A 13,005-nucleotide genomic window follows, 5' to 3' on the forward strand; every position below is an offset into this window, starting at 1 on the left:
ATAAGGGCTGGAGAGATAGCTTAGCAGTTAAGCACTTGCCTATGAAGCCTAAGGACCCCGGTTTGAGGCTCGATTCCCCAGGACCCACGTTAACCAGATGCACAAGGGGGCACACACATCTGGAATTCGTTTGCAGTGGCTGGAGGCCCTGGCGCACCCATTCTCTCTCTCTCTCTCTCTCTCTCTCTGACTCTTTCTCTCTCTGTCACTTTCAAATAAATAAATAAAAATAACCAAAAATAATTTTTAAAAATTAAATAAAAAAATATTTTTAAAACTGGGCATGGTGTCACACACCTTTAATCCCAGCACTCAGTAGGCAGAGGTAGGAGGATCACCATGAGTTCGAGGCCATCCTGAGACTACACAGTGAATTCCAGGTTTTTCAAGGTAGGGTCTCACTCTGGCCCAGGCTGACCTGGAATTCACTGTGTAGTCTCAGGGTGGCCTTGAACTTACGGTAATCCTCCTACCTCTGCCTCCCGAGTGCTGGGGTTAAAGGTGTGCGCCACCATTCTCATATACATATTTTTAAAATGTATTTTGTGAACCAGGCATTAAGGTGTACATTTGTAATCCTACTATTTAGAAGGCTTGAGCAGCAGGACTGCTGCAAGCTTGAGGCCAATCTGGTCTACATACCAAGACTGTCTCCAACAAAAACCAACAAAATTATGGATAGCTAGAAAGAAAAAAAAAAAAAACAGGGGTTGAAGAGATGGGTTAGCAGTTAAGGCATTTACCTGTGAAGCCTAAGGATCCAAGTTCAATTCCCCTGTATCCATGAAAGGCAGATGCCAATGGTAACACATGCATCTGGAGTTCATTTGCATTGGTTGGAGGCCCTGGCACACCTATTCTCTCACTCTCTCTCTAATAAATAAATAAATAAAAATAAAAATACTGGGCTTGAGAGATGGCTTAGCAGTTAAGCACTTGCCTGTGAGGTCTAAGACTCCCAGTTTGAGGCTCATTCAACTTCCCAGTACACATGTAAGCCAGATGCACAAGGGAGTACATGCATCTGGAGTTCGTTTGCAGTAGCTGGAGGCCCTGATGCACCCATTCTCTCTCTCTCTTTCTCTCTGTGCCTCTTTCTCTCTCTGTCTGTTGCTCTCAAATAAAAAAAAAAAAAACTTAAAAATAAACTAAATAAAAATATTAAAAAAAAAATAAACCAGGAACAAAGTTGCCAGGACTGGCAATCCTCACACGAGACTGGTGGGAATTAAATCCACTGCAGCTCACTGGAGAAGTCTGGCAGGTCAGCACATGAACACAGAGTGACCTACAGCCCAGCTACTCCACCCTTGGATCTGCCTAAGAGAAGTGAAGACATGTCCAGACTGAGTGCAGGGCACACCTGTAACCTCCACATTTGGGAAGCTGAGCAGAAGGATCAGAAGTTGGAGGCCAGCCTGGGATACATGTAAAAATAAAAAAAAAAAAAAACCTGAAGGACACACCAGGTGTGGTGGCGCACGCCTTTAATCCCAGCACTCAGGAGTCAGAGGTAGGAGGATCACCATGAGTTTGAGGCCACCCTGAGACTACACAGTGAATTACAGGTCAACCTGAGCTACAGTGAGACCCTACCTCAAAAAATCAAAACAAAACTTAAATAAATAAAAATATATAATTCCGCACTTGGGAGGCAGAGGTAGGAGGATCACTGTGAATCTGAGGCCACCCTGAGAGACTCCATAGTGAATTCCAGGCCAACCTGATCTAGAGCGAGAGCCCACCTCAGGAAAAAAATATATATATAATTTATGGGGCTGGAGTGATGGTTTAGCAGTTATGGCATTTGCCTGCAAAGCCCAAGGACGCAGGTTTGATTCCCCAGTACCCACATAAGCCAGATGCACAAGGTGGTACATGGACCCTGAGTTTGTTTGCAGTCACTAGAGGACATGTATAAAAATATATATATATATATTTTTTTTTAATTTATTATTTTTTTTTACAAAGTTGGGCATGGTAGTGCACATTTTTGGGGGGGGTTGGTTTTTTGAGGTAGGGTCTCACTCTGGTCCAGGCTGACCTGGAATTAACTCTGTCATCTCAGGGTGGCCTTGAACTCATGGCAATCCTCCTACCTCTGCCTCCCTAGTACTGGGATTAAAGGCATGCACCACCACGCCCGGCTGGTAGTGCACATTTTTAATACCAGCAACTAAGAGGCAGAGGTAGAAGGATCACTATGAGTTCAAGACCAGCCTGGAGCTGCAAAGTGAGTTCCAGGTCAGCCTGAGCTACAGTGAACCCTGTTCAAAACCCTCCCTCCCCCAGCAAGTTTACAAGCTTAAGGAACTTGGGAAGAGTACTCATGTAAGCAAAGCACAAAATGCCACATGTCTGTAATCTCAATGTGCCTATGTCAACAATGCTTTCTGAAACAGGGCATCACTAAATTATCCCATGCCTTGAACTTTTGGTCGTCCTGCCTCAGCATCTCCAGTGGCTGGGATGCCAGGCCTAAGCCGATAGCCTGGAGTTGTCAATCCAAGGCTGAATCCTGTTCTACAAGCTGATTGTGGGTCAGTTGTCCAACCCTTCAGTGTGCCAGAAATGAAAGCAGTAGTGTCTTCCTTTGAGGGCTGTCTCCCAGGAAGTGCTTTGTTGATCCCCTCCTCCCACCATCCATCACCAGCCGGCCAAGTGGTCAGATATCCAGTGTTGCCTCCATTAGCTCCTCTCCTAAACAAGTTCCCAAATCCCACCCACTGTCAGAAAACTGTGACTTCGGGGAAATGAGAGAGAGCAAGTATACCTACAGTGGTCCTAGGTCATGAGGAGAGGTGAAGGGCAAGGTTGGAGTGGGAAGTGGAGTGATGGCCAGGACATGTGACTGTCCCACACAAGGGTGACTTGGAAGCAGAGCCAGGTCCTTCCTCTGACCCTGTATGACACAGGTCAAACACAGAGCTGACCCAGCAGGTATCATGGGTAACTGGCTGGGCAGGCCAAACAATGGCCCCTGACAATATGTTACCTCTCTTAGCAAAAGGGACTTTGTAAGGTATGAGTGCTAGATGATCTGGGTGGATCTATGTGATCACAGGGTCCTTGTAAGAAGGTGGGGAAGGGAGGGTGTCAGAAGGAGTATATGACATGTGTTAGACATAAAGGTGTTCCACAGTGGCTTTAAAGGCTAAGGAAGAGGCTGAAGAGATGGCTCAGTGGTCAAAGGTGCTTTCTGGCAGAGCCTATTGGCCTGAGGTTCAATTCCCCAGTACCCACATAAAGCTAGATGCACAAAGTGGCACATAAATCTGGAGTTAGTATGTAGTAGCTGGAAGCCCTGATGTGCCCATATGAATGAATGAATGAATAAATAAATAAAAATAACAAAAGTTAAAGAAAAGACCACTAGCTAAGGGATGCAGGCAGTGGAAGGTGGAAAAGGCAAGGAATAGGCTCTCTTCTCAAGGGTCCCAAAGGGTGGGAGCTTTCCTGGTGTCCTTACTTCACTTATTGTTATGATGGTTTCTGGTGCTGGTGCTAAAACCCAGAACCTGGCCTAACGAAGTGTGAGCTCTGCCACTAAGCTATGCCCCTACCTTTTGGGCATTTTTAAAATTTTCACTAGGTTGCCCAGGCTGGCCTTGAACCTTGACATTCTCCTGCCTCAGCCTTCCAAATGCTGGTCTGTGCCATCAGGCCCAGCTGAGAGATTCCTTTATTTCAATCCATTTCTTTCTTGAGTTGGGGTCTTGCTCAAACCTAGGCTGACCTGGAATTCACTATGTAGTCTCGGGTGGCCTCAAACTCATGGTAATCCTCCTACCTCTGCCTCCTAAGTGCTAGGATTGAAGGCGTGCGCCAATATTTATTTATTTGACAGAGAGAGAGAGTGAGTGAGAATAAGTATGGGCACACTAGGACCATCTGGCTTTTTTTTTTTTAATTATTTTTATTAATTTATTTGAGACTGACAGACAGAGAGAGGAGAGTGAGTGTGCCAGGGCTTCTAGCCACTGCAAACAAACTCCAGACGCGTGCGTCCCCTTGTGCGTCTGGCTAGCGTGGGTCCTGGGGAATCAAGCCTTGAACCAGGGTCCTTAGGCTTCACAGGCAAGCACTTAACCGCTAAGCTTTCTCTCCAGCCCCCATATGGCTTTTTTATGTGGGTACTAGAGAACTGAACCTGGGCCATCAGGCTTTGTAAGCAAGTACTGTTAACCATGAAACCATCTCTTCAGCCCTTTAAAAAAATTTTTTATCTTGTTTTTAATTTTTTTATATTGATCTGTTTGCAGAGAGAAAGAGAGAAAGAGAGAGAATGGGTATGCCAGGATCTCTAGCCTCTACAAACTCTAGATGCATGTGCTACTTTGTGCATCTGGCTTCACATGGGTACTGGATAAATGAACTCTGGGTGTTAGGTTTTGCAAGCAAGCACCTTAATTGTTTTCTAGCCCTCCCAGAGAGGCTTATTTATTTATTTTATTTTTTTACTTTTTCAAGGTAGGGTCTTGCTCTAGCCCAGGCTGACCTGGAATCACTAAGTAGTCTCAGGGTAGCCTCAAACTCACATGGATCCTCTTACCTCTGCCTACTGAGTGCTGGAATTATAGGCATGTCCCACAATGCCTGGCAGAGATAGAGGGAGGGAGAGAGGGGGGAGAGAGAGAGAGAGAGAGAGAGAGAGAGTGTGTGTGTATGGGTACACCATGGCCTTTACATGCTGCAAAGGAACTCCAGATACATACTCCATTTTATGCATCTGGCTTTACATAGATACTGGGGAATCGAACTCTGGTCATTAGGCCTTACAGGCAAGCCCCCTTAATGGCTGAGCTATCTCTCCAGCCTTTATTTATTTAAGAGAGAGGAAAACAAGCCAGACATGGTGGCACACGCCTTTAATCCCAGCACTCTGGAGGCTGAGGTAAGAGGATCTCTGTGAGTCTGAGGCCCAGCCTAAGACTACATAGTGAATTGTAGGTCAGTCTGGGCCACAGTGAGACCCTTCCTCAAAAAAACAAAAACGAAAAAATAAAGAGAGAGAAAAAAACAGAGTATGGACATATGAGGGACTCTTGCCACTGCAAATAAACTGTAGACTAAACAAATTCACAGATGTATGCACCACTCTATGCCATATGTCTGGCTTTATATGAGTACTGGGGAATTGAACCCAGGCTGTCAGGATTTACAACCAGGTGCCCTAATCACTGAGGCATCTATCCAGTCCACTACAGCTGTTTTGAATTTTGATTTTTTTGTTTTGTTTTCAAGGTAGGGTTTCACTCTAGTCCACACTGACCTGGAAGTCACTATGTAGTCTCAGGGTGGCCTCAAAGTCATGGTGATCCTACCTCTGCCTCCCAAGTGCTGGGATTAAAGGCGTGCGCCACCACACCCAGCGTGCATGTTTGTTTGTCTAATGCATGGTCTATTGTCCACCATGCTGGTCTCCAACTCACTAGTCCAGTCACTATGACTTTGAATTTCTGTATCCTCCTGATTTTACCTCTGCAGTGCTGGGATTACAGGCATGTCCCATTACACCCAGTTTACGCAGTGCTGGGAATCAAACCCAGGGCCTCCTGCATGCGAGGTGGGCATTATACCAACAGAGCTACATTCCTATCCTGTTTTTGTTGTTGTTGTTTGTTTGCTTGCTTTTCTTTTCTTTTCTTTTTTTTTTTTTTGTGCCAAGCCCAACAAACTGGCCTTTTTTTAATGGGAGAGCACGTGCGCTAGGACCTCCAGCCACTGTAACTGAACTCCAGACGCGTGTGCTACCTTGTGCGCATGTGCAACCTTGCATTGCGACCTTCCATGCTTCCATCACCTTGTATGGGATTTTTGTATGGCTTGTGTGTGATTTGAAGAGTTGGACATGGTCTTTAGACTTCCCAGGCAAGTGTCTTCTTAACCACTAAGTCATCTCTCCAGCCCTTTGGGTTGTTTTTGTTTTGTTTTTTTTGAGTCAACGTTTCACTCTGTAGCCCAGGCTGGACTCACACTTATGGCAAGTCTTCTGTATCAGCCACTTAAATGCTGGGATTACAGGCATGAGCCAGGACACGCCAGCCAGACAGATTAAAAAAAACAGTTCCAGAACTGACTGGTGATTCCCAACTCCTCTTGTTTTACTCCAGCACTAATGCTGCAAGCTCTGGGTGAGGTGAACTGGGTGTCAGCTCACCCCGTCTCCAGGGGCCAGCCTCCCTAGCCTCATCTCCCATCTCCCTTTCTCACGTTCTCTGCCCAGCCACACGGCCTTTGTGCTCACTGAACACCTGCTGTGTCTGCTGCCCGACTGCCTCCCACCCCTGCCCATCTCTCCATGGCTAGCTCCTCACTTCAGGCACCATCTTCTCAGGGAAGCTTTCTTGCCAACCCATTACACAGGCATACACACATATACACAATTAATATTTTAAAAGCTGGAACTGGAGGGCTGGAGAGATGGTTTAGCAGTTAAGGCTCTTGCCTGCGAAGCCTAAGGACCCAGCTTTTGATCTCTCCAGATTCCACATAAGCCAGTTGTATAAAGGTGACACAAGCACAAGGTCACATATGTGCATTAGGTGACGCAAGTGTCTGGAATTCAACTGCACTGGCTAAGGCCCTGGTGCATCAATTCTCTTCCCCCCCCCAAAAAAAATGGGGCTGGAGAGTTGGCTTAGTGGTTATGGGGCTTGCCTGTGAAGCCTCAAGACCCATGTTCAATTCAACTCTCCAGGTCCCATGTAAGCCAGATGCACAAGGTGACACAAGTGTGCAAGGTCGCACATGTGCACAACATGGCACAGTGTCTGGAGTTCTACTGCAGTGGCTGGAGGCCCTGGTGCACCAATTCTCAATCTCTCTCTCTCTTGCTCTCACTCACTCACATTTAAAAAAGGGGGCCTTCACATGTTCTCCCTCATATGGGGATCCTAGCTACAGATGACTGGGCTTCTGTGTGAGAATGAAAATACTTAGTAGCAGAGGCCAGTAAGTTGAAAAGGAGACATAAAGGGTGGAGAAAGGAAGGGAGGAGGATACTTAATAGGTTGATATTGTATATATGTAATTACAATGATTGTAATGGGGAGGTAATATGATTGAGAATGGAATTTCAAACGGGAAAGTGTGGGGGTGGGGAGGGAGGGAATTACCATGGGATATATTTTATAATCATGGAAAATGTTAATAAAAATTTAAAAAAAATAAAAAATAAAAAAAATAAAAAAGGGGGCCTGGAGAGATGGCTTAGCAGTTAAGCACTTTCCTGCGAACCCTAAGGACCCCGGTTCGAGGTTTGATTCCCTAGCACCCACGTTAGCCAGATGCACAAGGGGGCACACGCGTCTGGAGTTCTTTTGCAGTGGCTGGAGGTCCTGGCGCGTGCGCACACACACTCTCTCTCTCTCTTCCTCTTTCTCTGCCTGTCACTTTCAAATAAAATAAAAATAAACATAAAAAAAAATATTTTTTAAAAGCTGCCAGTCTGTTAAGCTTGCCTCAAAAAACAGATGCAGATGCGGGGGTGGCTCAGCAGTGAAAGGCATTCTTTCTTGCAAAGCCTTGAGGCACAGGCTCACCTTCCCAGTACCCAAGTAAAGCCAGATGATGCATAACATGCTGCATGTGTCTGAAGTTCATTTGCAGAGGTAAGAGGAGGACCTGGTGTACCCACACACTCACTCTCTCTCTCTCTCAAATAAATAAAAAAAAATTAATGCAAAGTATGGCTGGAGAGATGGCTTAGTAGTTAAGATGTTTGCCTGAAAAGCCAAAGAATCCAAAATCAATTCCCCAGTACCCACGTTAAGCCATATGTACAAGGTGGCACATGCATATGGAGTTGGTTTGCAGCAGCTAGAGTCCCCAGAATGCCCATTCTCTCTCTCTCTATTTGCCTCTTGCTTTCTCTCTCTCTCAAAGGAATAAATAAAAGTAAGCTGGGGATGATGGTGCAAGCCTTTTTTAATCCCAGCACTTGGGAGGCAGAGGTAGGAGAATCGCCTTGAGTTTCAGGCCACCCTGAGACTACATAGTAAATTCCAGGACAGTCTGAGCTAGAGTGAGACCCTACCTTGAAAAAAAAACAAAAACCTCCAGACATAAAATGGCCTGGATATCCATGACCTCACAGTGCCTGACACTACCTACACAAGACCATTATAGGAGGAGAAAAAGATCATGACATCAAAATAAAAGAGAGACTCCTTGAGATGGGGAGAGGATATGATAGAGAATGGAATTTCAAAGGGGAAAGTGGGGGGAGGGTGGGTATTACCATGGGATATTTTTTATAATCATGGAAGATGTAATAAAAATTGAGGTAACAACAACAACAACAAAAAAAAACCAAAAAAATCCCAAGTGCACAAATTGGTGCATGCATCTAGAGTTCATCAGCACCTGCTAGAGAATCTGATGCGCCCATTCTCTCTCTCTCTCTGCTTGCAAATAAATTTTTTTTTTTTTTAACTGCAAAGTACTCATTACTAATTCTCCCACTGCGGGCCCATGGTGGAGCTGAGTGGCAGAGCACCTGCCTAGCATGGGCAAGCTTGGGTTCCAGAATTGCAAAGCAAGCAAACAAACAAAAATAACTCTCACGTAGCCTGGTGTGGTGGTGCACGCCTTTAATCCCAGCACTCAGGAGGCAGAGGTAGGAGGATCGCCATGAGTTCTAGACTACCCTGAAACTACATTGTGAATTCCAGGTCAGACTGAGCTAGAATGAGACCCTACCTCAAGAAACAAAACAAAAAACAAACAAACAAACAAAAAACCCTAAACTCTCACACCGAATATGTGATGGAATGAGAATATTCCAGATCACTGTCTTCTATGCCACACATCAATGTTACCCTCCGGCTTTCCTTCTGTCAGCACAGAGAGCCGCCTTCCATTACTATGGACTAGCACTGCACACCCAGGAGCGTTAAACCCTCATCTGCCTCTCCAGTGCCCAGAACAGTGCTGGGACACACGAATCACTCAGGAAATACATCTGGGGATTAAGTGGAGCTCAGTGTAGATCATTTGCTTAGCAGGAATGAGTCTCACTACAAACTATTTATCCAGGTATGGTGGCGTATGCCTTTAATCCAGCACTTGTAGGAAGATCACCATGAGTCAAGGCCACCCTGAGCCTACATAGTGAACTCCAGGTCAGCCTGGGCTAGAGCGAGACCCAAAAAGCTAATCATCATCATCATCATCATCATACCATATTTGTTAGGCCGAGCATGGTGGCACACGCCTTTAATCCCAGCACTTGGAAGGCAGAGGTAGGAGGATCACAGTGAGTTCGAGGCCACCCTGAGACTACGTAGTGAATTCCAGGTCAGCCTCGGCCAGAGTGAAACCCTACCTCAAAAAAACAAAAAATAATAATACTAATGTATTTGTTAAGTCAATACCATGGGCTGCTTATGTTCTATACAGGCAGATGCACAGGGCCACTGGATTTGGTCTGCTGTCCTGTCTTCTGCATCACCACCTGATGCCTGACATGAGGACCCACCTTGGCTCTGCTCTGCACCACCCATGGCCCAGCAACAGGGTTGCACGTGAGTAACAAGGAAGAACACCAGAGGTCTGTGGCCTGGGGCTGAGTGATGAGCGGAGCTGGTGCTGTGTGGGAGGATAGGGCACAGTCTTTACCAGAGCCATGTTTGCTGAGAGGGAAAAAGAAAGGAGAGGGGCAGACCAAGTGCTCCTGGAAGAATCTCCAAGGCTGCAAAAGAAAAATCAGATAGACCCGTCTAGACCAAAAGAACACCATGGAAAGGGGCCTGAGCTGGGAAAAGCAGAATTTATCCCAAGTGGTGAGCTTGTCCCTGCTGTTTACAAGCATGCCCATCATGGAGCTTAGCCAGGCCCGTTGGTGGAGGCGCTGACTTCCTGGCTGCAGCTGCCTGCATTCCAGAAGCAACAAGTGCAGCTGAGAATTCCACCCGCGACCTGCGGTAGCTCCCAAAGGTGCCTCCCAACCCAGCCATAGCACAGCCAGAGTCCCTGGGGAGAGAGGAGCCAGCAGGACTTCTGGAGGACCCAGGCTAAGCCCCTCAAGAGTGAGGACCTCTCTCCCTGCTCTACCCGAGACTTGGGATGTCTGGGTCAATAGCGGTAACTAAGTAGGGCCTCCAAAATCCCTTGTGGGCGCCTCCGTGAGTCTCCCCATACTCAGGCTCTGGCCTAAACACTCTGTCCACTAATCCCCTTGGTCCTCATCACAGCCCAACAGTGTGTGGACTGTGAGTAGCCTCTCTCACGGCTGAAGACACAGAGGCACAGTGTGGCTAGGTGACAGCCTACACACCACGGGGTTTGAAACCGGACTGTCTGGCTCCAAAGTCCCTATTCCTGAGGCTCTGGAAATTAATTATAGGACAGAGGGAGACACTTTCCAGTTCCCAGAGTGACCTTGGAGGAGCTTGAGTTTCCTTCCTGGCCCAGGGGCACAGAACCAGGGGTACAAACACTGCCCTGGCCTGATCGCTCTTACACACCTACGTCTGTCCTCAGGGTAAGGCTAGAGACCCAACTGTGGCCACTGTATTTGCAAACACACTAATCCACCACAGGACACAGTAGAGGATGAGAGGTTCTGAGGGGCCAACTGGATTTCCTGAGGCCACACAGTAAGCCAGAGCTGCTCAGCTCAGGCACCCCAAGGAAAGCAATTTCCTCCCATTCTGTCTAAAGAATCTGCCAGAAGTTGCTAGGACTAAGGTTTGGGCAGGAAACCACAAGTCTCCCACTTCCTTTCCCCAAGCACCTAATCTGGTCTGACTGCTCAGGACCTGCAAGCCATCCCAAGTGGTCTAGTTGAACCTCCAATTTAAGCAGGGTACGGAAAAAAAAAAAAAAGTATCTCCCCTGGGACTGGGACTGTCCTCACTAACTCCCTCTCCCCATCTGACTATCTCCTCATCTGCGAAGTGAAGGTAATTCTTACCTGGCAGTTCTAAAGTTTAAAGATAAAATCAAGGTAGAGAAAGCCCCTCAGGGTGCAAGTGAATGAGCCAGGAGAACCTTGGGAGGCTGCTAAGAAGGGGGACCAGGGGACAGTCTTCCGCATGGCTCTAGGAGAAACCTGGGTAAAGGGGGTCTATAGTGTCTTGGGTGAGAAGACAGAGTGGGGAATGGGTATTTCCTTTCTGGGAGAGAATATCTGAGTACTTTACTTGTAGTAACCCTTTAATTCTTTTTATTTGAGAGAGAAAAAAAATGAGTGTTCCAGGGCATATAGCAACTACAAACAAATTCCTGACACATGCGCCACATGCTCATGTGGGTACTGGGGAACTGAACCTGGGTCCTTAGGCTTCACTGGCAAGTACCTTAACCGCTAAACCATCTCTCCAGCCCCTCCTCTAATTCTTTTAAGTGAGTCATATGCGATTACCATTTGAAGATGAAGCAACAAGACACAGAGAGGTTAGTAATCTACCCAAGGTCACGCAGCTACCCAATGGTGGTATATGCCAGTTAGTTATCTCAGACTGGGCAAAACGGGCCAGGGGCCTCCCTCCCTCACCCGGTGTACTTGGACACTTGCAGCTGCCCAGATCAGAAGAGCCCCTGGGTCCCAGCGCCCCTTTCCGGGATGGGCAGACTGAGGCCTCCGCCCACCTTCTGGTGCTTGCGCTCCTTCTCGATGCGGTCCATCCTCTCCACGCGCAGCCGGTCCAGCTCCAGACGCAGCTCGTCCAGCTCGGGCGCGACGTGATGACGGCTGACCAGCACCTCCAGGATCTCCAAGACCCTCACGACCTTGGGCATAAGCCGCGCGATGGCCTCACAGCCGTGCTGGTCGATGACTCGCTCGAACTCGTGGCCCACGAGCGACGCGATGTCGTACACGTCCATGACGGTCAGCTCGGCCACGTTCTTCTCCAGCGCCGACTCGGCAGCCAGCGCCGACCCCCGCTCCTCCTCCATGGCCGGCGCCCGGCCTCCCGCTCTCCCCGCAACTAGTGCAACTCGCAAACTTGCGGCGGCCGCGGGCGGGCGGGGCGGGGCGGGAGCGCGGCGGGCGGCGCTCGGCGGGCCCGCGGGCCGGGGCGCTCGGGGCCGGGCAGCGGGGCGCCGCGCAGCCGGAGGTCGGCGCGCCACGGCCCGAGCGCTGGGCGGAGGCGGCCGGGGAGGAAGGCGGGGAGGACGGCGACGAGGGGCCGGCGCGCGTGCGCAGGCCCGCGGCGCCTCCCAAGTTGGGAACCTGACTTGGGCGCAACGGAGGAGCGGGGGTCCCGGTGCAGAGACGCAGACCCGCCGTCCTCCAATCCGGGCGTCACCCGCGCTCCGGGAAAAGGAAGCGCAGCCCCGCCGCTCCACCGGGAAACTTTGACGACGGCGGCCAAATCGGGTGACCAGCCTCGAGGATGCCGTGCGCCCCGCCCTGATCCCGGCCTGGCGAGGGGCGCGCCGCCCGACTCCGCCCGAGGACGCCCCGCGGCCCGAAGCGCTGCGCTGTGCACGCGAGTCCGCAAGCTCCAGCTCGCCGCCCTCAGCCCGCCCGAACCCCGCGCCCAGCGATCCGATCGCGCCGCCTCGCGCTCGCCACGGGCCCGGCTCCGCCTCCCCGAGCCCCGGGGAGGGGGCGCCGCTGTGCGCCCCGCGATTCGCTGCCCGAGGGTGGGGGCGGCGTCAGCCTGGAGAGGAATGGAAGGGTCAAGAGGTGGTCAGCCTGAGGTTCAGCTAAGGGAGAGCCGGGCCCTCGGCCTGCAGACGCTCCCCACGGGTCCGGTCTCCGCTGTTCCCTACAGGCCCTGGGGATAGCGGACCCCAGAACGTGAGGTCCTCGGTCCCAAAGCCGCCCGCTGCCCCGCCTGCCCGTGAGCGGCTCCTCGCGACAAAAACATCACTTCACCGTGGAAGCAAGGCCCGGGTTTGGATCTCGTTAGCAAGAGACTTATCCCGAGTCCTCTGTCCTTTTGGCCCTGCCAAATCCTCCTGTCTATCAGACCCCAGTCCACCCCGGGAGAGCCATTCCTCACCTCGTAACCCATCCTGCTTTCCTGTCCCCGCACGAGCATGAAGGGA

The 13,005-nt window shown here is 49.6% G+C and overlaps 1 protein-coding gene across 1 annotated transcript in view; it reads right to left on the reverse strand.

The window, feature by feature from the left end:
- Rilpl1 (Rab interacting lysosomal protein like 1) overlaps window positions 1–11,923 on the reverse strand; it is an 85,415-nt gene extending 73,492 nt beyond the window's left edge. The window contains exon 1 of the mRNA XM_004668489.2: window positions 11,596–11,923. Within this exon, the coding sequence (XP_004668546.1) occupies window positions 11,596–11,904 (309 nt within the window). The 5' untranslated portion in view covers window positions 11,905–11,923. The remainder of the gene's footprint in view (window positions 1–11,595) is intronic.
- Between the last annotated feature and the right edge of the window lie 1,082 nt (window positions 11,924–13,005).

The sequence above is a fragment of the Jaculus jaculus genome, chromosome 13, assembly GCF_020740685.1.
Source record: "Jaculus jaculus isolate mJacJac1 chromosome 13, mJacJac1.mat.Y.cur, whole genome shotgun sequence".
Taxonomy (NCBI): Eukaryota; Metazoa; Chordata; class Mammalia; order Rodentia; family Dipodidae; genus Jaculus; species Jaculus jaculus.